The following is a 26,242-nucleotide window of genomic DNA, read 5'->3' on the forward strand; positions in this document are numbered from 1 at the left end:
GGCACAATCATTGTATTTATATTTACATCACGTTAGTCAAGATGATAAGGAAGACTTTTGAGGAAGGATCCAAAGAGGGAATCACATGTTATTAGCATCATTAGACTTGGAGAGATAGACATTGACTTTTCTTAGAAAGATTTGAGGGCAATTTTTGGGTGCATAAAACCTCTCGCAATCTGCCGACAGGAATCAAAGCCAATTAGCATTCCACACAAGGTGGTGTTATTTGCCATTTATTACTAGGGTTCTTCGAGAGCTTTTTTGTCATTTTGATTGCCCTAATCAAATAATTAAAAATTATTTATATTTTTTATTCAAGAGATATTATATTTTTTATTCAGAGATTTAAGTATTTAAAAAATAAAAAATATTAGATGAATTTTAATATTTCGTAACGAAATATATATACCTAACCATGATTAGGTTCGAACCAAAATCGAATCGGGCTGAATCAAAATTAAATTGGCATAGCTCGATAGTTCATTGATTCCTACGTTTACAAAATCAAAATCATTAATTTTGTAAAATTTATCTATTTTAAAAAAATTTAATTAAAAAAATAAAATTTTTTGATGAATCGAACCGAAGCGATAATTCTGGTTCGATTCCAAAATTAGTCGATGCCATTTTAGTTCTATTTTTTGATTTTGAAGAATCAAACCTATTAGTTCCGAAACCGTAATCAAGCCTATTGAAATAAATCATTTAGCATAAATTAATTATTAGGAGAAAAGTTAAATCTTTGTCACAATAGTGCTTTGATTGATTAAGCTCTATTGATATAGTTCTTGAAAGAGTTGTTCTTGTATATAGAAGTATTTTTTTTTTAGATTTTTAATAAGCAAGTTTAATAAATTAATGAGAGACAAATCAAAGAAGGAACTTGTGCTAATAATTTATTAGATTGGAGAACCCTGTGCTAATAATCTATGAACTAAGTTAGAATAAATAATTCATTTAGGTGAGATATGATTAGGCATCTTTGTTCACATCATTATACTAAAGGATGTTGATTGAGTCCAATCTACAACAACAAATTTGCATACAGTTTGCACTTGCTGGCACAGCCAATTAGTAAAAGGATGTTGGCTGATGTAATCTGGTCTAATTAGTAGGTTAATACTTGGTTGGGTGCTTATATGCTGCCTTGTTACTGATGCATTATTCAGTCATGTTGCTAGCTGCATCAACCCAACTTCTCATATGGCAACCAATTATAATTATGTTACCTTAGTTTATTTGTATCCTCATCTCCTAAGCCAAACAAAACTAAAAGAAAAAAAAAATTGAATCTAATTCATAAAGACTTATTATGCAAATTGGTATATGTCTTAATTTGGTTTTTGGAGAAGTTGTAGTTTGATGTTTCTATGGGTCCTTCAAGAACTTAAGCCATGCAAAATCACCTAATATCATATAAAAGCTCTAATGATTGTTTTTTGCAAGTATAGGATGAAAAAAGCTAGTGGGTATGACACAATGAAAGATTGAGGTAAATGGAGTATGTAATGATCAGAACACTAGATGAAAGACTGTAAAAGATGCAATAAGTAGATCAAAGAAAAATGATACTTGAATATATATTGCCTCATTGTTAAACAAAAAGAAAGATGAAAGGGCATATTATATCTGTTGTATGTCCTTTTACTTTGTAAGCTGAGATCATGATAATGAGTTGGGTGCCAACTAGAGGGTGACATGGTTCTTTCAACAGCAGTTGGTGAGCTGATGATTGATGCAAGGACAGCCATTTTAATCATCAGCAATCCATTTCTTTGAGCTATCAGCTGCATTGAATTCCCCATGATCCATCAATCTCATTTTTATATTTACTCATCCAGTACTAAGAATAAAAATTGTTGTGGAGAGCTGAAATAAGTTAGATGAACTGATGATAATCCTACTCAATCACCTCCTTTTTCTCTTTATTTTTGTGAAAGCTGTTGTTTTGCTGAGCTTGATGATAACACCTCATCAGTTGTTGCTATAGACAATGAAAGAAAAAAAAACATATATAGTCATTAGAATTCAGAGATTTGTCTTCAGAAATGGGATGGAAGAACTGATTTCCAGAGTGAAAAGTGCAGATAAATCTAGACAGGAACTGATTCCTTCTATCCTGCAGCTACTTCGTTTCTCTAGCCATTTGGATCAACCAACGACTGGAATGCATGAAGAATTCTTGTTGGTAAGAAAAGTTTAGAGTTATAAAATAGTTTATCTGATCATTTTCTAAATTATAATGAATTTGCTGAGGGTATTGCCACCAGCTTATTTATTGGGAATTCCTTTATCGATTGTTGAATCCAGAAGATGACTATGCTGAAATGATACTGAGAGCAAAGCCCAAGAAAGGCTGTGGAAGAGTGCAGGAAAGATTTGGACACCTGTGGCAGCTCAATTGTGGTCTCCTTCCTGATGGGCTGCGGGGCATGGAGTTGTCACCATTTCTCTCTCCACAGAAGTTTCCTAAGCCTCACTGATATAATTAGAATACCCCTCTTTTCCTTGTGCTCATTGCTTCACTCAAGACAGTGCTGCTTTGTTTTGTTATGGGAATACAAAAGGATGCTGAAATGCTGACCAAATTCTATGAAGTAGATATTGGTCTGAGAACTATATGTATTTTCTTCTCTAGAATTAATGTTTTCTTTGAACCGATTGCTTATATTTTGTATGCGCAGTTCAACGATATTACGATGTGTTAAGAAAAAATATTATTAACGTCGTCGGCACAATATGATTTTGATCCGTATGTGAAAAGTCATTTGAAGTAGAACGCGATTTCTTCTAATTTATTACCTGATATCGAGGTCAGGATAAATTCCCAAGTTAGATTCTTTAGTATCATGTTTTTTCTCTTTATTCTTAATATAGAATTAAGAATATATTTTTATACTGACATTGAGAAGAAGAAATATTCTATAAAACTTTCATAAGAAAAATAATTTATAATCAATTCGAACTATCATTTGGATTTTTAAAAATATTCATATGAATATTACACGGAAGAATCAGTTTATAACTGAACTACCCTAAGAGGATATTCCTCTTATATAGTATTACTACCTTATAGAATATTCGGTCTTATATAGTATTGACCTGATGAATGATGACTTAATCGAGACAGGGAACAGAGATCTTGTCCACTCTATTCGACGTGGCCAGTCCGAACTCGGGGAAACCACCGAGAATATCCTGTCCGCTGTCTCTGATCGGTCGCCGCATTCCTTTGGAGCTGGGTTAAAATGGATATTGGACGGTTGTGATTGGGCGGACAGCGCGGCATTTGAATCCAACGGTGGTAAACTTACGGAGAGGAAAAATCCATCGACCCTCCCTCCCAAGTATTTAAACCCGCACAAAAGGATCGCGTTCGGTTGGTCATTCTGAGGATTGTTGTGGCTTCTCCGCCTCTTCGACTTCCTCCTCCTCTTCCTCGTCCTCCCCCCTGAGGAAACCCGGAAGGAGCGTCTGCGCTCGAGATTGTGGTGGATACCTCCTCGACATTTCGTTGATAGTATTCCTCTGTGTTCTTGGTCACCATCTTCTTCTTTCGGATAGATTAGTATCTGCTACTTATTTAGAATTCTTCTGTCCTTAAATTTATCTTATACCCGTGCCGTATCATTTGATCTTGAACTCGTGATGCTGTTGGTCGTTGCTTGGGAGGGTTTCCTGCCCATTTTGTGGACGTTCTTGGTTCTATTTTTCCTTGTTCCGTGTGCAAATATGCTAGTTCTGGGTTCTCAGGGGCGTTGCGAATTTGGAATGATCTCGGTTAGGGTTTCCGGTGTCGTGGTGCTCTTTGCTTCCAAGAAAATGGCTTAGATTCGTGCATCTTGTTAAATAATTTGTACCCAGGAGATCTGTTTGCCTGGTTATCTTCCAGATCTTGTTGTAAAAGAATTTGTATTAGAGCCTTATTTGAGCGTTACTTAGGTTAGGAATAAGTCGTGAGAAAATTTAGGCAGAATTTTTCCTTGGATGCACTTTTCCCTTTTTTTTGTGTAAATATGCTACTTCTAGGATTAGGGGTGTTGCCAATTCAGAGCGGTTTTGGTTAGAGTTTCCATTATTAGGGTTTTATTTTCCATTAAAATGATGGTCTAGATAAGTGTCCTCGTTAGATTATATGGATTGAGAATTTATGTAGGGGTTAATTTCCCTGAGTGCTCACATCAATATATCATAGTCCTAGATGTATACTCAAGAGATCTTTTTATCTGATCCTTTTCCAGTTCTTGATGTAGGAAAATTTGTTTTAGGATCTTGTTGTCTTGTTTAGGTTAATATTGACCCATGACAAAATCTAGGCTGTTTTATTCTTTTAGTGTTTTTGGGATGTATCTTCATTCTTATCTTAGTTGATATGTCATAAATTCTCACTTCATGTAGGAAATGTAGCACAAGGAAGGTGATTCAGCCGCTAATGAAGACATCCCAAACTCATAAGAGCCAGAGTTTCGAAAATATATATAGACACCAAGTTCTTTTGTGACCTGAACTTTGATGACTTAATATATTATTCTGAAAATATGGCTGAATTAGGGTTTGTTATTGTTCAGATCTGCTCAAAGTGGGATGCCAATGTTAAGCTACAAAATGATGCTGAAAATTGACTGGAAAGTTTCAAGGGAAGTAAGAAAGGAAATAAAATATTAACCAAAAATCCTAATTTAGCTTCTGTTTCCAGTTAACAATTATAGTGATCTTAATTGTTTAGCATAAATGTTTGACAATCTAAAGTCCTTTACAAGGTTGATAACATGATAATTTAATTCACACACACACACACACACACACACAATATTCGTCGTGCCGACCTGTACTAGGTGGTACGTACCAGTCTGATAGGGTATTGGCACGCAAACTGCCCTATACCGGATGGTCAATAATAGGGGACCCCGTGTCGCACGAGATGAGGTTTGTACCAGTTAGAACGGTCAAAATCTGACCATTGCTGACCTGTATCGATTGGTAACTGTCAGATTTTGACTTATTTCAATTGATGGCTGGAATTTGTTGAATTGAAACTGTCCATTTGATTGTTTGAACCAGATCTAAGGGTTTTTAAACTCTTTCTACCCCCTCATTCTCTCCTTTCACTCTCTCTAACTCATCTACTCTCTCAATCTTTTTAAATGGTCTGGAATATACCATAAATCTACTCCTTAAAGTTCGAAAAATATATGTGTTACTATTCTTTCCTAATTAGATTAATTTTGCTAAAATTATATTAAAATTATATTTATTTTGAACTTTTTTTATTTTTCAGAAAATTTTGGAGATATTTTTGGTCATTTTTCCGTGCCGTTAGTATGCCTTATCGTATCAACACATGGGACGTTGGTACAGAGCAGCTACTATACAATACTGCCAGTCCATCGGTACATTGGTATGGATCGGTAAAACGAACCTTGTATATGTGTGTGTGTTGATGATTATTGGTGATTGGTTTATTGCTATCAAGTTACACTGACATCTTGCTTAAATTATCTAGAAACATCCAAAATCTCTATGGTGCTATAAATTTGTCCTTCTGCTGATCAAATGTTTCAGAATACTTCTTGCTTCTGGACTGTGCTTGGGGTTACCATTGTATTGCATATGACCAAAAAAAAAAAAAAAATGCAGCATAAAAAGTCTAATGCACCCAGTATGTAGTTATCATGAGAATAGGTGAAATGTTGATCCAGAGTCCTCATCACAATCTCGTTAAAACATTGTCATTGCATTTACTTTACAGGAGAAGCAACAAACATGGACTTGTATCTTTGGTCACATTTTACTGAATCTGGGAAGAAATTTTTGACATGTGAAGTATGCCTTTCAGCAAGCCCCAGAACCTGTACAGATATTGTAGACAAAGAAAGCAGATTAATTGGTTCCAGCATCCTAGAATTGTCTATCTGCTCCAATATATTAATTATTAAGTAGTGATATGTGCATGAGTTTTGTGCATAAAATGGACGGTTATGTATACAAATGAAGGAAGCTGCAGAAGAATGGTGTCACACTTCTGTCAAAAGAAAATGTAACAAAAAGTACTGAAGAAGGTGTTTTTTGCCATTCTAGTACAAGCTGCAAGAATATCCTTGTCATTGCAGAAAGATGATCCTCACAGAAATAATATGAACTTCACAGGTTTTGATAGAGATGTTGGCAATGAAAATATATTCTGTGAAATTCATAATCTGCAGGGTCACAGGACTCCCTCCATCCTACAGATGGATGTTACTGCAGAAGTATTACCCAATCCAGATTCTATTCCCAATAATATAGCTATTGGAGAAAACAAAGTACATGCTGAATCTTCTGTCAGATATTTTAAAAAATATGAATCAGATTACAACTCTGGCATAAATGACAGACTTTCAACATCAAAATCTAATAATAATGACAGTTCATATACCATAAAGAATGAAGTGGACAATGGCGAAAAGTTTTCATTGGATAATGTCATTGCAGACCATTGGGTTTCCATTCAGTAAAAGAGTTGTGTGTTTCTTTTCTTAAAAGTCATTGTCTACTTTGGGGAGCATGTGCTAGTGGTTCATGTGCTTCTCTTGAGGTTCTAGATGACCACAATACCAAGTCTTATCAGTGATGCAAGTTATGTGATCGGTTGGGTAAACCATCAAAGATGCTAATTTGTGACATCTGTGAAGAAGGATTTCATGCGTCTTGTTGCAGACCTAAAAAAAGAAAATTACCAGTATATGAGTGGTATTGTCAACCTTGTTCTACAAAGAAACCAAAACCCCTTATTGATCAGAAATCTGGAAGATCATGTAATTCAGTGGATGGTTTGCCTGGGAAGAAGATAATAGCATCATGGGGAGTTTTGGATTCTATAGGATATATGTTGCAAGAAAATCAGCCATATGCAACTGGGGTCCGAATTGGTAAAGATTTTCAGGCAGAAGTTCAGAGTGGTCTGGTCTAATATATGGGTACGTTCTTCTAATGCCTTTTTTTATTATGGAAAGTTGCCTTTGTTTGAGTGACTTCAGAGTGTCTAATAATTCTTGTGGTAATTAGTGGACTACTAGGATCTTTATTATGATCTGGTTTTGTTTTATTCTTAAAATCAAGAATTATTTGTGCTTACCATATACCATGCTTTACTCACCAACCATGTTGTGCCCTCTGTGCTCATATATAAAAGTGGGCTGATTTATGGGCACATGCCTAGTAGAGCATGACACAAATAGATGGAATGTATAGTAATGCACACTTGTATACATATTTTACATGAGAACTGGCGTGATTATCTGTGCTTAGACAGAACTTTGAAAATTTCTCAGTCTAATTTCTTAGAATCATGTCATGGTTGTGTTTCAGTCTATCATTTGAAATTTATGAATGAGTAGATGGCGAATCATAAAGAGGGTTATTTATGTTGGTGAAATATAGAGTTTGTAACATAAATAGTCCCACAAATATTTTATCCCTCATGAAACAGCTTTCTACAAGCACATCAATCAATGTTAGTAACTATATTGGTATAGTATACTCTTCAATGGTATTAGCAAAGATAAATACTGGTCTATACCAACCGGTATTTATAGAGTCAAGCATGAAGCGTGAACAGAGATATGGAGTGCCTTATGTAACTGTATGGAGCCTATAGGCACAGTGGCTACTAGAAATTTTGATTGATGTGCTGTAACCTTTCTTTCTCATTTGCTTTTTATCAACATATTTGTTTCTATTGTCTCTGTTAGGACATTCGAGATGGTTAATGCATTGTTGCATAATTAATAGGTCTCATGTTCGAGTCTACATGTGAGCATCTTGTATACTGGTAATGAAAATTTCTTCTAATTTTAGGAAAAAAAAACATATTTGTTTCTATTGTGTTCCTCATGTGTGCAGTGTTTGGCCACAGAGCTGACAGCAGGTCTCCTGAGTAGCTGTTTGTACAATGAACAGATGAAGATTCCTCCCAGCAGCTGCAGCTTCAGAGATTTCCTTCAGGTCTGTTGAGTTTGCCCATCAACTGTAAGTATTATGATTAGGCTATTGAGGTTAAAGTGACCTGCAGTAGACTAGTGTTGAGAGAATATGATCGTGATATATTAAGCAAGCATAGTAACAAGGACTAGGGTGTGCCATTTGTTCTTGTGCTTTCTGGCAGATAAAATTTCACTTCATTCAGAAAGTAGATAAACACTGTGATCATAGGCATTGTTCAATAGGTTCACATGCTGACCCTGCATTCCTGGACCTGTGCCTTTCTACAAACAATACATGCAAGCATTGTCTCAGTTTTACTTGTAGAAAACTAGGGAATGTGGGAGTCAGAGAGCATGGAGAAAAAATTGTCCAATATAGAAGTAGGTCCATGCTTATCAAATGGAAGGAGAAAATGAAGAACCTTTTTTCTTCAAATAATTATAGCATCTAAGTAGCTGTTTGCCAATGAGCAACATTATATTATTACGATTGCACCTTATTAATTTATAATATTCACTTAGCTGAGCTTAGTCACTGATAGCTATCCTTTATAATGAAGGTTTGCATAATGATGATGAATCGAGTTTGGACCGAACAAAAAGAGAACTTGGTCTAGATTTGTGTTTGTTGTTTTCTCAGTTTCATTAGTCCTTACAAGTGATATGCCGGATTCATCTTGTAGGACCTGCAGATCTTGCTCTGTAACAATTTGATAGGAAACATCAAAGGCACTTCAAAATTTGGGGCTTTAAGATGAGAATGATTATGTTGTAAAAATTATGAAGGATTAATGTGTGACAATGCTTTTATTGAAACAGAAGTGTCATTCATGAAGGCGCTACAAAAAGTGTTTGTTAGACCAATATGAATGGATTGTAACGGTGTTAAATAGGAAGGAACTCCCCCATGGTTCCTTCTCAATAATGTCATTTCAACTTGATTAAATCTTTTGTTGAGTGACGGATATGTCATATTTTCAGAGAGGGTAGTAGAAGTGCGCATTGATGAACCTCATATGCCAAGACTTTTAAATTTGGCTGGATCTGGAAAATAAATTGGCATCCTAATTTGTCTTTTTTTTTTTTGGTGCTCTGCAGAGAGCGAGGTATAGGATGCAATAGGCTTTTCGACTAATATATATACGTCAATGCATTTGCCTTCCATTTGTGGCATTGATGCAAATTTATCTGATATAGTTTATCTGATACAAATCAAATACATGAGTCTTCCCTTGCATCTGTAAGCATACAAATCAAACTTGGGATCTGCAAGCATACTGATTAGTTTATTTGATGGAGAAAGTGAGTACAATATACGAGTCTTCCCTTGTATGGGCTCCTACTTGGTGTCTTGGCACATTAGATCTCAATGGAGGGAGACAAATGCCATGTAGAATGAAAGGATAACAAGTGCATGTGATATTGAAGTGTTTTTTTAGTAGAACTGCAAACCCTAGTGACATAAGAAAAACAGCTTGTTTCTTCTTTTTAAAATAGATTTACCCTAGATTTGGACATCAACATAAGAAAGATTTTTTCCATAAGTCTGCTGCAATGCCCGATATAAACATTTCTTCATGTTGTCCTGTTCAGGTACATGACCGAGTTCAAGATTCCTGCGCTGATGGATGGCTAGCAACTCTTTGCAATCATCTTTTTGAGTATGTCGAGCACAGTGGCCTCTACACTAGTGATGGTGCAATAATGCCACGAGCAAACACGTGAAGTGCTCTCAGAATGGGATAAAGGAGACAAACCTCCGTGGGTCCGCTCCGTCACATGCGCTGCAAAGAAAGCCACGCTCCCCTGTGCTTCGTACATATCATCACCCCCATTCATTGACTCACTCCACCACCACTTGCTTGGCCAAAACCTGCTCACCGCCACCATCGCCAACCCTACGTCCCACAGGAACAAGTCCTGGTTGAATTACTTCACATTAAATTTCTACCCGTTGCCTGGCTCAGAGCTTCATGTGACATGATTCTCCCGGGTATGGCTTCTTGTTTACTTTCCTATTTAAGCCAGGATGCTCCGAGTTAAAAATATTATTATATGTCGGGAAAAAGAATGCCATTTTGCATAACAACAAAAGATAGTTTTAGTATAACTGAAAGCTTTTTCTTTTTCTTTTTCTTTTTCCCTTGAGGGAGATCAAGACATGAGACTTTGAGGGAAAAAAAATATAGTAATACTTACCCAGTTTATAATATCCATAAGAAATATATAATATCTTGGGTTTTTATTTGGATAATTACCCAGTTTATTTTTATTGAATGGCAGAACTATAAATGCATCCACCAAACCACAGACCGAGTGTCGTCCGTTGTAATTTTGAACTCTCCATCATCATCGCTCCATCACCAGCAAATAACTGCTAGCAACCGACAGGGGCGTACAGACAACTCGAAAAAAGAGATAGTAGTTTTCATACCGATTGTACGGTAGCGCTGCTTATTTACCGCATTTTAATTGTTGAAAATAGTGAAAGCCCAAAATTGGTTAACCCAAGAAGCGAATCACAAAGCAGGTGATGTTTGGGGGACCGGGAGTCAAGTCGGAACGATATTTATGATCAGGGTGGCAAGCATCTTGCCCTACTTCCGCAACTTTTCCTTGTCCGTTCCGCCAATCAGACACTCCCACCTCGCTTATTGTACATGGGACCCGCTGTCCACGGCACTCGCTCACTCTAGCGTACGCTCCGCCACGCGTCATGAAATGTCACACGGCATTTATACTGCCCTTTTCCTTCAGGCTTTGTCTTGTTGTGTAATATACTAATGTCTCTCTCGCACCCACAGTGGCAAAACGGTGAATAACAGTTCCCGAGACCCTCCCCCCGCCCCCTCCGCCATTAAAAGAGCTCCGACCTCCGTCATACTCAGCTCTTTCGACCCTTCGATACATGTAGAACCCTATTCCCCTTTCACACGCTCGATCCCTCTCACCTCAGCGGTCTGCGGCAGGTCCTGTTGGTTCTTGATCACCGCGTTGTGGAGGAGCTGCTCCGATCCAAGCTTCCTGGTGGAGCGGTGGGCGTCTGGTGAGTTCTGGAGCCCTGAATCGATGCTTGGTTTGCACAGAAGAGCAGGAGGCACTTTGTCTCCCGCTCTTCCCTATTGTCGTCACTTCTTTCAAGTGCGGATCATAAGAGTTTGCCTTTTGTTCGTGACTACTAAGCTATCAAGTGGAGTGTTCGTTGATTTCTAATGCTGCTTTCTCCATCACTAGGCATCTTTTGAAACAAAAAATAAAAGAATAATCGTAGCTTTTTGGTCTTTGCATGAAGTGCGGTATACAGTCTTTTGATTGGCTTCGACCCACGCCAGTGCAATGGCAGAATGGTTCAGTTCATGGTTGTTCTAGCCTTTCTTAGTGTGGTAAGATTTAATAGTTCTATGATCATGATTTATAATCAAAATAAATATGTTCTTGACAGCTATCATAGTATCAATTTGAAGAATCTATTTGATCCTTGATGCTGGGCCTTCTCTGTTTGGATTCCTTCATAGCCTTTTGGAATAGTAGATTCTTCAAATTGTTTCCTGGACTCGTAATGCTATGTCTTATTGAATACTTCTAATTGCCATGATGGAAGGGGGTTCATATGGAAGTGACATGAATAACTGTATTGCTTTAAGGATGGCTTCTACACTTTAATGTGAGACATGATATATTTCTTTCAATCATTTTAAAATTTCAAATCAGTAATAATTTTCCCCCTTTCTTCCGGGAAGACAAAATTTCCTTAACTACTGATGACTTTTCCCTCTTCCATGTGCTTCAAACTTGCAGGTTATTGTATAGCGTCAGTCAGTCGACAAATTAGCAAAGATGAAAGGGATAGAACTTGTGAGCATGCTTTTCTTTTCACTACCACTGCTAGCTTTGGGAAGTGGGGAGGTATATATCGTGACCGTGGAAGGAGAGCCTGTCGTGAGTTACAGTGGTGGTGTTGATGGATTCTCTGCAACAGCTATAGATTTAGTGGAAGAGATGGACATCACCAGGTGGGTATTAGCTTCCATCCTTTTGACTTATATGTTGCTTCTGGCGAAAATTCAAAATTAGTAGTGATTGTTTGTGTTGGTAAAGATGATTTAGATGGAACCGTTTCTTTCTGTTATTGTGTAGTCATAGAAATAACCCCTCCACTTGCAGAGGTAAGGTTGCACATTGATCATCGTCAGACCTTGCACAAGCAGGAACTTCATGCACTGGGCCATCTTTTTGTTCCCTTATTTTAGCATTGATCTTCACTTGGAATTACTGAATATTATTTTGGTTATAACATTCTAAGATAGTAAAGCATTTGTTTCCATTATAATGATGGTGTTTGAAGCTCGGTCCATCTTGGTCGAGAAAGGCAAATGCTAGTTCTACTTTTTGAACTAGATATCATCTTGCAGTATCAGGTCATGCTTTTTGCATGCTTTACTGACTTGCTTCTCATATTTTACTTTGGTTGTCTAGAAATTTCCGTTAAAGGGGTGTTTTTTGTAGGGTGTACAATACTTAGCATTTCGTCTTCAACAGTCACTTGAATCAAGAACAAATTCTTCGTTTGGCTCCATTTCCATATGTTCGAAATGTGTACTATGGTAATTTATCAAATCATATGTTTTCTTTATATAATGCCAGGTTTCCTATGTAGTTTATCGACACCTATGGAGCTACATAAATAATTAACTGATGTAGCATTTTTGTATTGGGAAGTGGTGACTGTGAAATATCATCGTCATAATAGAGAGAGAAAAGGGGAAACAAATGTCAGTTTCAAAATTAAGACCATGTGAAATCCTTGTTATTAGGATTGTGGTGCCTTTTCATATGCTAAAGACTGCATAGTCCTTACAAAGTTGTTAAGGTCTCTTATGCTATCTTCTTCCTAGCAGTGAGTCTGTTACATCTTATGCCCTTCACCTGGAGAAAAAGCATGATGCTCTTCTTGATTCACTCTTTGAAGTTGGGACCTATAAGAAGCTCTACAGCTATCGACATCTTGTTAATGGTTTTGCAGTTCACATCTCTCCTGAACAGGTAAGACACATCAGTAGATTGATTGGAATCTGTCACATGCAGAACTGTTGAATTAGTGTTCAATTTGTTCTCCATCACCTGTTATATTTATGTGATCAATTATTTCACCAGGCTGAAGCTCTCAGCAAGGCACCTGGGGTCAAATATGTGGAGAAAGACATGAAAATAAAGAAATTCACCACACACACCCCTCAATTTCTGGGTTTACCAACAGGTGTCTGGCCAACACGTGGTGGTTTTGACAGAGCAGGAGAAGACATTGTAATTGGTTTTGTGGACTCGGGAATTTATCCAAAGCATCCTAGCTTTTCGACACACAATACTGAGCCATATGGGCCTCTTCCTCGTTACAGAGGAAAGTGTGAAGTTGATCCAGAGACTCAGAGGGATTTTTGCAATGGGAAGATTATTGGAGCACAGCATTTTGCAAAAGCAGCAATTGCGGCTGGTGCATTTAATCCAGCAATTGATTTTCCATCACCTTTGGATGGTGATGGTCATGGAAGGTGTGTACCTTAATGGATTATTTTGTGCCCGAGTACCAATTCCTTGGCGAATCCTGGGAATTTTTGAGAAATGACATAATATCTAGAACATATCATGCCAAATCAATGGATCAGCTTACCTCTTCAAGATACTGGATGTGTCTTATTTGTACTTGCTCATCTGTAGGCCATGAAAGAGAGGACATTTAGTTAACCTAAATAACTAAATTTTGCTGACTGAAAATTAAATGTAAACATGTCCCGCCTGCTTGGTCTGATGTTGTGAATTATGAAATGAAGATCCTTATAAGTCTTGTAGGTTAGTTCTGCAAATCACAATTTCTCTTCGACATTTACTTGTTTGTCAGTGAAAATAACTATTTATAATGACTGCACTAGCAATATCCATGAAATGACATTTGTTCTCACAAGAGAGTATCCTGTTAATATTTTGGTTTATGCAATCTTAAAATCTGTTGTCTTTTGATCTTTCTTGGTCCTCCATGCTTCTGTATGCTTTTATTTCTGTATCATGGTAAATTCTGATGCCTTTTATGTTGCGGCTAGCCATACAGCAGCTATTGCTGCTGGAAACAATGGAATCCGTGTCAAAATGCATGGATATGAGTTTGGAAAGGCAAGTGGCATGGCACCGCGTGCCAGGTAAAGTGTTTTGACTCATGGTGTAAACTGTTTACCGCAAATTTCAGTTTTAGGATATCATGTGTGGTTATCTGTCCTCAGGATTGCTGTGTACAAGGTTCTCTATAGGCTCTTTGGGGGATATGTATCTGATGTTGTTGCTGCTATCGAGCAGGTATGCAAGAAAAACTGATTAATTTGAGCAGTTATGTCAGAATGAATGCGATTGGTGATGGTCAGAGTTCTACTCTGCTTTTGTTGGGAACATGATAATTTGGGTCATTATTGACCACCTATAGGATTGGCGATAGATAATTTTGGAAGGCCTGAGCTGTTTGCTAATACCTGGACATCAAATTCATGGTTGCTAATTGCTCTCATTTTTTGTTTGTCCACTTTATATTTATTCATTTTCTGTATAGTCCTTATGCCACTGCACAAAATTGTCCTTGAGAACATGTAGGCATCATAAACACAGACGGCATGTACCTTATGGATGTTCTTATTAGTGGAGCATCTTAGTTGAGGAACGTGAAAAGCATCAGGTTCTCATTGCTGAAGTCAGAGCCAGTTGATAAGCCACAGGAACTTTAATAGATTAGATCACTTAATGTAATTTATCTTCAAGTTATATAATCTTTTTCAACTTCGTGGAGTTCCGTTCTTGAATCTCTGAAATACCCTTTTATGTACTTAACCTGGTGAGTGTTTTCAAACAGGCTGTTCTTGATGGCGTTGATATTCTTAATCTTTCGGTGGGGCCAAACAGTCCACCGACAACAACCAAAGCCACATTTTTGAATCCTTTTGATGCTGCACTTCTTTCTGCTGTGAGAGCTGGAGTGTTTGTTGCTCAGGCTGCCGGAAATGGGGGTCCATTCCCTAAAACCTTGGTGTCTTTCAGTCCATGGATCACTACTGTAGCTGCTGCTATTGATGACCGTAGATACAAAAATAATTTGACCCTGGGAAACGGAAAAATTTTACCTGGGCTTGGATTGTCACGTAAGTTTAAGCTATTGATATATTCTCCTGCATCTTGTATGAGGAATCATTTACAGCCTAAAGCCTCAGTATCTTGCTTCATGGAGTTTTTACAAATTTGCAAGACAATCATAATTAGAGTTGTCTTTGATAAAACATATACACATTATGACAAGAAGAAATTTTAGAAAGGATCAGTCATGTTCTATTATGGACTTGACAATGAACAAATTTTCATTTCTGTGAGTTGGTTGTCTTTGATAACCTAGTACTTGGTGGACCCAAAGGAAGTGACAAGAACATTTTATGTAATCATTAAAACTTACAAGTGAAACTCTTCATATACTTATGCCTCTAACTGTGCTGCTCCCACCAATGCTTACCTTTAAATATAGAGGGGTTGCTTTGACCCGAACCCTGGTCTTCCAGGCTGTGAAGGAGCACAACTATAACATATCTTAGTAAATTTCTCTTCCAATTAACATCAAACAACAGTTACGTATTATTTTGACCTGTCATTTGAGCACTCAAACTCTAGTTATGCTCTATAGTTGACTCGGATTACACTGTGTAATATTTTCATGCATTTCTGGTGATGAGCAGCAGAGTAGCAGAAAGGAATCAGATATATTTTTTTGCTTCCTTGGTAATTTGGTTGTATGCTTCTTTTTTGTTTGATATATCAAACATCTGACATGTAATTGTTGCAAGTTTATTCAGTTCTGTAACTTAGGTCGTTTTGTTCTGTCATTATGTGGTTTGTAAGTTACAACATGATATTGAATTTTTCAAGTTTAACATTGATGTCATTTTCATTATCCACCTGCAGCTTCAACGCATGGGAACAAGTCATTCAATCTGGTTTCCGCTAATGATGTCATGCTAGATTTGTCTTTGTTGAAATACAACCCACTAGACTGCCAAAGGCCTGAACTGTTGAACAGGAACAAGGTGGAAGGAAATATTCTTCTATGTGGATATTCTTTCAATTTTGTTTCGGGAACTGCATCAATTAAAAAGGTGTCTGAGACAGCAAAAAGTCTTGGTGCAGCAGGCTTCATTGTTGCTGTCGAGAACACCTATCCGGGTGCCAAATTTGATCCTGTACCTGTTGATACTCCTGGGATCCTCATCACGGATGCCAGAAAAACGAAGGTACCAAATATCATACAACCATTATTCGATTCTTATGTGCCATGCACTTGAAGAAACATTCAGTTTCAGGATGACTTTAAATGTGAATTTATTTACATTGTTGATTTCAGATGAATGAAAACTAGATATTCCTATAACTAACTTGTATCAAAGTCCAATATAATACTTTAAATTGTGAATCTGCAGGAATTGAATTCTTCACCTAGCTCAAGCTTGAATACCAAGAAATTTTTAGAATCTTTAGAATTAAATTTTATCATGGTTGAAAATTAATTTCATGAATCTGTGGTGCAATAGCTTCCCTTAAGTTGGTGGAGCATATATTTCTAGATAAAGCTAAATAGCCAAAAGCCACATCTAAGAAGTATGGGTCAAAGTTCTCTTTGTATTCTTTCCAGGTGAGTACATTAACTTTTTGGGATGGAAATATCTCATCTGGATTTAATTTCGATGGACACGGTCAGATTGATGGACTTTGCAAACGACTTTTCTAACACAACTATCTTGTTTGAAGCATGGCTATTTTTAATGTGTTATAAACTGAAATGAAAATCCAATCAGTGCTTTGGGAAAGTGCCCATGACCTTTATGCATCTATCATTTTTGAGCTTTTGACCTTATATTCTTGGTAGAATCGTAAGCTTTGCTTCCTCTTTCAATGGTCTTGTACCAAATCAAATGATGCCCATTTTGGGCTCCAATCTATTCAGGAGCTTACATGTACAAACATTGATTGAATACATAGTCCTTTTTATATGTAGACATATATAAGCTATATTGTCATTGCTAAATATATTAATTGGATAAATTGTTTTATTATCACCGATGATTATGTGTCTTGCTGTTAAGGATGCAGTTTGACCTTTTTATAATTTTTGCTTGCTAATACATCTGGCAAGTTACTGACTTAGCTTTAAACCAAACCACCTTGTCAAGGGAAGTTTACATATTAACCAAAATATGATTACTTTAATTGCTTTTGATCCTGTAGATTTTTGTATAACCAAAAATCTATTCACCGACGGCTTTCGTAACCTTCAATTCTATGAAGTGATGTTACACATGCAATGATGCAAATGAGTAAGCAATGCATGTTCCTACCATTTATTGAATTTGCCAGAACCAGTATTTTACAACGATTTTCTGAATTTGGTTTGATGTTAATCTTATATTATCAATCTCAGGAACTTATTGACTACTACAACTGTTCGACCACAAGAGACTGGGCGGGTCGACCAATAAGTTTCGATGCGACAGCCAGCATAGCTGATGGTTTGGCACCCATACTGCATAAATCAGCTCCTCAGGTGGCATTATTCTCCTCCCGAGGACCAGACGTAAAAGATTTCAGCTTTCAGGATGCTGATGTACTTAAGCCAGATATACTAGCTCCAGGCAATCTTATTTGGGCTGCTTGGGCGCCAAATGGAACAGATGAGGCTAACTACATAGGTAAATGTGCTTGAGTTTTATCATGTTCCTTTGCTGTCACAAAAGAAAATGCAATTAGAGGCCCAGAATATGGTAATTGAAGTTCAAAATAAAAACGAGTTAAAGGATATTTTGTAGAATTGCAAAGACTAATACAATATATGCAGGAGAAGGCTTTGCTATGGTTTCCGGAACCAGTATGGCTGCTCCACACATCGCTGGGATTGCAGCCCTCATAAAGCAAAAGAATCCACATTGGAGCCCCGGTGCTATCAAGTCGGCTCTAATGACAACAGCAACTACTTTGGATCGAGGTGGCCGGCCTATTTTAGCACAGCAATATTCTGAAACAGAAATCATGACACTGGTGCAGGCTACACCATTCGATTATGGTAGCGGTGCTGTCAATCCAAAAGCTGCTCTGGATCCAGGACTCATCCTAGATACAAGTAAGTCTCTTTGTTGAGTAGGAAATGCCAATCTTCTAGGTTATTATTACTTACATCTTGGTGATTAAAAATTATTATATTTCTACAATTAATTGTTCAGATTTAGGGTTTTCCATGACATATAGTTTTACATTTACTATGAACTACTTGTTTCATATGGCAATTATATTTTTAGTTGGGCTTTTATATGAAAAGACCCTCTAAATAAATACTAGACCGTCAAGTCGGTCTTAAATTCTTTAACAGAATAAGACCTGTTTTTGCCACACAAGTTTTATTTCTTTTGATTGTATGATTCAAGACTTTTCATTTTTAGGCATCCATGGTGTTCTTCTTAATGTTGAATTATTCATTTTTGCAGCTTATGAAGACTACATCAGGTTCTTGTGTTCAGTACCAGATGTCGATCCTAATGAGGTACGTAACATCACTAGCTCGGCTTGCAACAGCACCACAGGCCTACCAGCCGATCTAAACAGCCCATCCATCACCATCTCCCATCTGGAAGGAACTCAAACAGTGAAGAGAACAGTGACCAATGTAGCCGATACCGAAACATACGTCATCACTACTAGAATGTCACCTGAGATCGCACTCGAAGCCAGTCCTCCGGCGATGACGGTGCTGTCCGGAGCATCTCGTGAGATAACTGTGTCTCTCACGGTCAGGTCAGTGACCGGCGGATACAGCTTCGGTGAGATTCTCATGAAAGGCGATAGGGGCCACAGGGTGAGGATCCCAGTGGTGGCCATGGGCTTTGATAGCTAGGAGATACAATGTCTTCATCTTGGCGCTTGATATTATTCTTTGTAGATTATATAATAAAAAGCTAAACATCATCTGTCAGTGTGATGAAGATGAAGCAATATAAATCTTATGGTATTTTGAAGTTTCTGCTACTTACCAAAGAGCAGGACCAATCGGTAATTTAACAGTCAATTATCAAAACATACAACTTGACATTAGTATAGTAGTTCATTATTGTTATTAGTTTATCCCATAAAATTGCATGGTACAAGTAACTCTCTCTAATTCAGCGAGCAAAGATTTAGATTCACTCACAATTTGTATCATGATTTGACACAGTTGGATGTGGAGGAGTTAAAAATTCATGCGGCATTTGATGATGGATAGGGAAACAATTATCCATCTCATTGAAACTTATTGATAACCGTAAGTAGCCAGATCTTGTGGGAAGGAGGTTCACAGAGGGGTTGACCGACACAATAGGACTAACAATGCTAAGGTTTTGGTTCATCTGTTTTTGCAAGTAGAAAAAATCTTCCATGTTGATGATGGAATTAACAAAGCTGAAAAGTTTTAAGAGGCATAGAAGATAGATATCGTCGTCCAGAATAGGCTACAACTAGTGATTGCTACATGCTTCTAACTTGCAACTTGTACTTTGTTAAGCATCCATATATTCGTAAAAAGAAATCCATAAGTGTTCCACCAATTAAAGACAATCAGAATATTAGAGCATCATAAATCAATAAATAAAATATCTTTTTATTTTAACGAATACAAAGGAAGAAGACTTAAATACCTGTTTATTTTCTTTTTTTCTTTTTTATTTGTCAGGGATGAACGATAATTGGAGCAGGTGGGACCGACTGCTCCAAGGGCGAGCAATCCCACTCATTTTCCTTGGTATGGGTGACCGTGAAATGCTTGGGGACCCAAAGTTCCCCACTAGATTTCCGTTCTCGTTGCAGCTTCCTCTGCTTCTCCTCTATGATCTGCTTTGCCGCTGAAGCTTTTCCCCATTCCTTATTCAAAATGGCTTGGCTTACTTCGCTCCACACCGTAGCTGATTCGGTAGGCCACATGTTCTGTCCAAAAACACATAAGACCCCAAATGTTGGCATGTTTTGAATACTAATTGTTTGTATGATTTTTACACGCAAATGTTACTCTGCAAGGAGTAATGAAAAAAGAATTTACATTTACCGGAGGATTAGAAACATCAAGTCAAAAAGTATATAGACGTCAACCAAACTCTCTCTCTCTCTCTCTCTCTCTCTCTCATTCCAATAGGAAGTGCATTCCTCAAATCTTCTGATGAATGCTGCCAAGTTTGCACAAGTAAATCTACACAAACAAGTTCTACATACATCCTCAGAGATAACTAGATGTTGCAAAGTTTTCATGATACTGCTTGCTTGGTTTGTGGGCCCATTGCATTATATGCTGGATGGTATTGGTATTTTCCTTCTCCTTGTTACAATTAGTGATATAGATGGCAGGTATGACTCCTTGTTACAATATCTCAAACTCCTTTTACTTTGTAAGAACACCTTGAAATAAGGATTTCGATAGGGGTTCTTCCATCGTTTTCAGGATTGAAAATGTTTGGCACCGATTTTGATACCTGCACAATTACTTTACTATGGTTTCTTTTTTTCTTTAGCTCAGAATATATCTTTTTACAACTATGGGTAAGATTTAGTTCAAGATTTTGGTGCCTGAATAGTTACTTTAGTTGTTGGCATTGTTGGTATCATAGTCTGATCCATGTTTCTTTTAGGCCCTCAAGAATAATAATACCCAGACCAGACTAGAATTTAAGACTTGAAAATACAGCGAGCTGATGGGGTACCTGTGGAGCCTGCAGAATAGGAGTCTTAAGTCCTGAGATGGCTTTCTTGGCATCATACAAGATTGTGACCTCCCCGCTGTGGACATCCTTCAGTTTGACAATTCTGCAGAATAAATGATCCACCATGCTTCATTGTACACAAACTTTTGAAGTTGAAACAAAGTGCTGATTGGATCTAGGAATGAACCAAATGACCAACGTACCTGTCCCACTGGCCGTCGATCTCGTAGATAGTTTTTAGTGTCTTTGAGTGAAATATCTTTCCCCTGATAGACTTAGAGCTGCCACCAAATCCGAGGAACGCATGGCTCTTGTAATAGCAGAGATCTGCCTCAAGACCAGAATCTTTACACCTGATGCTTACATCCCCAACCCAATCAGCACCAGTTGTTGGAAGTAATTTTATCAACAAGTTTGGTGAATCCATCTCGTAGTTCTCACCAAACTTCAAGAGCCTCAGGTGCCTCTTTCCTTTGATTACAGCTTCAACACTTGCACCTTCCAGATTCAAAGATACCAGAGCATGATATGAGTTGATGGTAGCATTGATGAAAATTAAGTCAAACATAACACTGGATTCACCTTAAGTTCTGGCATCACAGATTGTGATGAAGTGGACTTAAACACAACATGATTACAGGTGTGATGTCAAATATATTAGGTTGGATTGAATCAAATAGAAGTAATATATTATACTCTGTGTATGGCGAAGATAATAAATCTAGCAACGGGAAGTTTCTGAGATATACCATGGAACCTGGGAACTGGTTTGTGGCACCATATCAGTTCTACATTATCCTTTGCATCAGTTGCATGGAGGGCAGACACTGGGGGGTGATGTGAGACCTAACAAAACATAGATGCCATAAAGGTTAAGAAAGAAATATTTGTCTGATGTCTTACAGGAGCTTCGCAGTTGTTGTGTTCTTACAAGGCTAATGACAGAATAATAATTTGGAAGCATTAAAGACTAAAGTTTGTTTTCTGAAGTTCGAGTTGAAGACACTGAAACTATGATTTCAAACATGTTTGCCACTTCAGGTGATGGATTTTGCCCATAGTTGTTTTATCTAATTATCACTAAGTTAACACAGTAGATATAATCTGCTAACAAGACTTAAAAAAATGATTTCTCAATTTAAAGTGCACACAGGTTACTAACCATCCATAGAAACAAAAATGAGGTCTTGAACAAAGGAGGAGAATAACGTTTGCAATGTCAAGTCATCACCTGCTCGAGGAGCACGTTGAGGGATCCCCTGGAGACATGATGAGTTTCTCCTAGAATGGGATTGAAAGGAGCCTGTCCAAATAATGCGGGTCTTGTAGTTGATATGCTCCATGCCACTACCGAAGCAAACCTTTCAAGGCTGCTCTTTCCTTTGGCACATTTGTTTAAGTAGTCCTCACCGAAACAGTAAACTGCTTCCCCATAGCATTGAAGTTGTGATTTTGGCATGTTGAAGAGAGAAGGTAACTGAATGTCCAGAACAAAGCACAGTTTCCAATTTTAATATTGAAATACTTAAAAGACCAATAGTTTTGGTTTTACTAAGAATAAACATTTTGAGAGGTAAGATAAGTGCAACAGTTAGCTAATTGATGATCTCACGGATGAAAACAATCAAGTATTTCAGTTAAGAGTATATGAATGAGTCATTGGTAAAACATGTTATCGATCAATATCATGAAGCATATGATAATGGTATTCTGAACTTGCTCTTAGGCAATCCTATCAAGTTTTTATAGAAACAGTGAAGCTACTGAAACCAAAGCTATTGAAATCTCATACCAACTTCAGTTGTTGGTCGAACCAGCAGCATGGACCTCTATTGTCCAGTTGTTACACAAAAAATAATACAAAACTAATTGCAATCCTGTATTGACCTATATGGTCCAGTATTATTCAAATCACTTATTTAAATTAAACAAGAGTAGAAGAACACTCCTAGTAAAACGATCATGTCTGAAATAACTTACAGATGCAGAGAGGATATCATTTATCTTCTGCCCTCTTGCTGTCACCTAGTGCACCGATACAAAGAATCTTGATAAGGAACCTAATTCTCTCTTTATCATTTGAGATTAGTATAACATGAAGAATACAACCTATGACTAATATCTATGTCCAAGCATGTGACCCTCTTGATGTGAAAATTATCACCTCGTTGACTTCTGACAAATACAAGAATAGGTATTTCATCTCCTATGGGCCGCACAGTATGGAAATGATGCTTACACAGTTCAATCAAGTTTCACCTCGTACATAAATATCCACAACAGCCATTTCATTCTCGGGTTTTCCCCACATTTAAACATTAAGGTAAAACCCACTACCACCGTCACTATCAAGTGCAGCCAACTATTTCCCTTTCCTTGACCAAAGGCCACCCAGCAATTTCCTGACCATTGAGAGGAACATGAAATAAAGTGCAAATTCAGTCATCTAACCCAAAAACTATACTAGACAAATGACTCCTAACGACTAGGATAAGGTTCAGAAATGTTGCAAAGATAATCTTGCGCAATGCATGCACACCTAACATGCCTCTTCGCCAACAAACTACTAATAAAGCTAAGATGTGTTGGACTGGATATACGTCTAATTAATGCTTTCGTTATTACTCCAAGCACCGGCGATCATCTGACGACCTATCCAATTCTTGATTCGACACTCCATCGTTATTTAATTCTGGGACAATTTGAACCATGCAATCTTCAATTGCTTCTAATATTGTCGCATCATGAACATCAAGTGAGGTCAAAGCTACAATTAATATCGAGATTGCGCAGAGAGCACTCGCCTGGAATTGAGTGAGATCGGATCCTGGCCGTACGCTCCCGAAGAAACTCAACACCCGTCGAAGAAGGTTGGGGGGGCGGTGCTCCGCAGCCAGTCCTCCATCCAGCGACAGCGGCGGCGTCAGCACCGCCGTCGTCGCCCGTGGCCCCGCTGCCGCCTCGTCCTGGATCTGCACCACCAGTTTCACCGCATCAACAAAAACGGAAAAAATCCTTCTTTTACCCAACTTTTAGTACTCAATACTTACCCGTCAGGTGATTAGAGGGCAGAGAAGGGAACCTCTAAGAAGAATTGGACCAAAAATCCCTAACATACCCGTTTCGTGATTAGCGGGTACAGAAAGAGAGTAGTCTTAATCAGAATTACGCCATTAATGGCGATCCCGCGGGAGGAGGAGACGAACGGGTGACCTGCACGAACCCACGCGTCTCCTCCCGATAGAATATGTATGTGGAACGAAACGGACAAACACGAACGTAATATACTATGGCGACGTTTGGCGAGCAGCGGCGGAGATACGTATGTCGTGAGCATTAAGTAAAGGCTCCTTTCCGTCGATCACATGATAACTGCGTGCAAGCAGCAGAAGTCACATGTCTCGTCGTTATCCCCCCAAGGAATCGTCGACGGCAGACGATTCTCTCCCGACGCTGCAGAAGCAGACGAGTTAGGTCACGAACCGACGGTGTATGCCTCCACCACTGGGATCTAAACCGGGAGCAGAGTCGGCACCGAGGCTGGCGTCGGGCGTCGGGGCGAGGGATTCCCGCGCGCGTTCCGACGAGGGTAACCAAAGTGACGGAGAACAACCCAACGGCGGTTGGGAAAGTGGTTCGGAGCAAATGGGGGGAGGGGTACGTGTCATGATGATTATCCACAGACGTCAATGTCCTCCACATTCGCCTTTCCTTCGATTCCATCGCATCGATCGGCCACGCACGCACTCAAAATATCACCAAAAGAATGCCGAATAGAACAATAGTTATCCGTAAACTTCTAAACCAAGAATCTCCGACGATCGAAAGGGGGAAAGGCTTACTTAGGGATCGTATTGGTTCGAGCAAAGGAAGACGGAAGCAGAAGCGGATGGAGGAGGAGATTGAGAAAGGAAAAGAGATACCATCTCCTGAAGCAGGTGGAAGGCACCGATCGACGCTCCGATCAGGAAGCAGACCTTGGCGAGATTTGTGGGCAGACGAGAGGGGTCTCCGCTTTCAGCATCGCGAGGGTGAGGTTGAGTGTGTCTATATATATATATATATATATATATATATATATATATATATATATATATATATAGAAAGAGAGAGCGAGAGAGAGAGAGAGAGAGCGGTCACTTGGCCTTTGTGTTGTAGTGGAGGAGGCATCGGAATTGCCGGCAAAAAGAGGATTTAATCTCCTATGGAAATCCACAAACATTACGTATATTAATAGTATAATAATTATTATCTTAAGGGTGATTTGAGAAGTCTTAGATTTGGCTTTTTTTTTCCCCTTTTATTTATATAATTTATGCAAGAATCATTACCCTTTTTATATGCTCGAAATGTCTTAGGGTACAACAAAATGAAAAAAAAGGATAAAAAATTTCATATATATATATATATATATATATATATTATTTTTTTGTAATTCAAGTGATTTAGTATTTGATTGAATTAATTATGTTGTTACCATGTATGGGTTTATCGAATCAATAATAATATTTTATTCTAGTAACTAAAAATATGATAACTAAATTTTTTCTTATCCGCAATAAATGAATATAAAAATTGTAAACTTCTTTAGGATATATGGACATAAGTTTGGACTAAGTGGAAAAACAGTAATGAAATTAATAATTTCCATCAAATTCTTGTAGAAATTATTATATAAAATATTAAAACTCGTAATAAAATTAGTAATTAAGAATTATAGAAATTTAAACTAATTAAGGTCCTATCACAATACTCTTGAAAAGAGTTACAATGTTTTCGTTTATTAATTTAAAATATTAGTGAAAACATCAAAATGAAAGGCTTTTTCTGATAAATCAGTCTAATAATAATAATAATAATAATAATAATAATAATAATAATAATAATACTAATAATAATAGAAATATAGATGGTGTGAACAGTGCACCATGAGAAACCTGGACGGGCTCACGGGATCGACCACGGCCGGCTGCTGGTTTACGCATCCAAGAAACGAGGAAGAAGTCGTGCACGAGAGGTTTAGCAAACATTCAATGGACTTATGCCATCGTCGACATTGACATGGATGTCCAACTAAGATGGGATATACATATATCTAATTTGAAGTCCATCACATCTAAAACATTGATATAGTCGTAATCTAGGTGGTTCACATATTAAAAGATCGTGGGTGGGTCCCGCCCCTGAGAAGATTTTGATAGAACATCATCATTAGATTATGAATAAAAAAATAAAAATAAAACGTCGAATCGAACCACACCACAAACGATGATGATGTCTTGATCTGAAATTAAAAAAAAAAACCGGTGGCTAAAATTTTTCGACGACATATCGGAACACAAACATCACATTCAAATTGTTGGGTTGATAAGTTTGTGTGGGCAGTGAGCATAGCACGTACCGTCACACTAATTGATTGTGCTTACCAAATTGTTGGCATATCATTATCTGTAATGCGAAAGTAAAACACACATTAATGACATATCACAG

The 26,242-nt window shown here is 37.8% G+C and overlaps 3 protein-coding genes across 7 annotated transcripts; 2 read left to right on the plus strand and 1 right to left on the minus strand.

Moving 5' to 3' along the window:
- Nucleotides 1–3,397: 3,397 nt before the first annotated feature.
- Nucleotides 3,398–10,194, plus strand: LOC135648566 (uncharacterized). The gene is made up of 6 exons (XM_065166356.1): nt 3,398–3,542; nt 5,282–5,401; nt 5,753–6,959; nt 7,774–7,813; nt 7,898–7,986; nt 9,558–10,194. Exons 3-6 carry the CDS (start codon nt 6,891–6,893, stop codon nt 9,687–9,689), a joined length of 330 nt encoding a protein of 109 aa, XP_065022428.1. The 5' UTR covers nt 3,398–3,542; nt 5,282–5,401; nt 5,753–6,890; the 3' UTR covers nt 9,690–10,194.
- Nucleotides 10,195–10,513: 319 nt separating this feature from the next.
- On the plus strand, nt 10,514–19,092 carry LOC135583443 (subtilisin-like protease SBT2.5). 4 transcript variants are annotated; one of them, XM_065166354.1, is made up of 13 exons: nt 10,514–11,010; nt 11,257–11,347; nt 11,566–11,628; nt 11,763–11,977; nt 12,863–13,007; nt 13,119–13,513; nt 14,060–14,155; nt 14,237–14,309; nt 14,854–15,139; nt 15,948–16,273; nt 17,458–17,725; nt 17,872–18,153; nt 18,515–19,092. In XM_065166354.1, exons 4-13 carry the CDS (start codon nt 11,802–11,804, stop codon nt 18,919–18,921), a joined length of 2,454 nt encoding a protein of 817 aa, XP_065022426.1. In that variant the 5' UTR covers nt 10,514–11,010; nt 11,257–11,347; nt 11,566–11,628; nt 11,763–11,801; the 3' UTR covers nt 18,922–19,092. The 4 variants fall into 4 exon arrangements, with proteins under 4 accessions (XP_065022426.1, XP_065022424.1, XP_065022425.1 ...); XM_065166352.1 differs by lacking the exon at nt 11,566–11,628; XM_065166353.1 differs by lacking the exon at nt 11,257–11,347 and having other exon boundaries at nt 11,407–11,628.
- Nucleotides 17,355–24,828, minus strand: LOC103997890 (oxysterol-binding protein-related protein 4C). 2 transcript variants are annotated; one of them, XM_009419223.3, is made up of 8 exons: nt 24,676–24,828; nt 23,557–23,724; nt 21,984–22,229; nt 21,502–21,598; nt 20,956–21,250; nt 20,753–20,855; nt 19,700–19,985; nt 17,355–17,758 (listed from the first exon to the last, which is right to left on the minus strand). In XM_009419223.3, exons 1-7 carry the CDS (start codon nt 24,676–24,678, stop codon nt 19,731–19,733), a joined length of 1,167 nt encoding a protein of 388 aa, XP_009417498.2. In that variant the 5' UTR covers nt 24,679–24,828; the 3' UTR covers nt 17,355–17,758; nt 19,700–19,730. The 2 variants fall into 2 exon arrangements, with proteins under 2 accessions (XP_009417498.2, XP_009417500.2); XM_009419225.3 differs by lacking the exon at nt 24,676–24,828 and adding an exon at nt 23,803–24,645.
- Between the last annotated feature and the right edge of the window lie 1,414 nt (nt 24,829–26,242).

This window comes from Musa acuminata, chromosome BXJ3-9 (genome assembly GCF_036884655.1).
Source record: "Musa acuminata AAA Group cultivar baxijiao chromosome BXJ3-9, Cavendish_Baxijiao_AAA, whole genome shotgun sequence".
Taxonomy (NCBI): domain Eukaryota; kingdom Viridiplantae; phylum Streptophyta; class Magnoliopsida; order Zingiberales; family Musaceae; genus Musa; species Musa acuminata.

Coding starts and splice junctions, on each gene's coding strand:
- LOC135648566 (XM_065166356.1), top strand. CDS start 6,891: ATGCAACTGGGGTCCGAATTGGTAAAGATTTTCAGGCAGAAGTTCAGA. Junction 6,960..7,773: donor TGGTCTGGTCTAATATATGG/GTACGTTCTTCT, acceptor CATAATTAATAG/GTCTCATGTTCGAGTCTACA. Junction 7,814..7,897: donor TGTGAGCATCTTGTATACTG/GTAATGAAAATT, acceptor GTTTGGCCACAG/AGCTGACAGCAGGTCTCCTG.
- LOC135583443 (XM_065166354.1), top strand. CDS start 11,802: ATGAAAGGGATAGAACTTGTGAGCATGCTTTTCTTTTCACTACCACTG. Junction 13,514..14,059: donor GATGGTGATGGTCATGGAAG/GTGTGTACCTTA, acceptor TGTTGCGGCTAG/CCATACAGCAGCTATTGCTG. Junction 14,156..14,236: donor GGCATGGCACCGCGTGCCAG/GTAAAGTGTTTT, acceptor ATCTGTCCTCAG/GATTGCTGTGTACAAGGTTC.
- LOC103997890 (XM_009419223.3), bottom strand. Junction 22,230..23,556: donor CCGATCTCACTCAATTCCAG/GCGAGTGCTCTC, acceptor CTGGACATTCAG/TTACCTTCTCTCTTCAACAT. Junction 20,856..20,955: donor ATCGACGGCCAGTGGGACAG/GTACGTTGGTCA, acceptor TTTATTCTGCAG/AATTGTCAAACTGAAGGATG.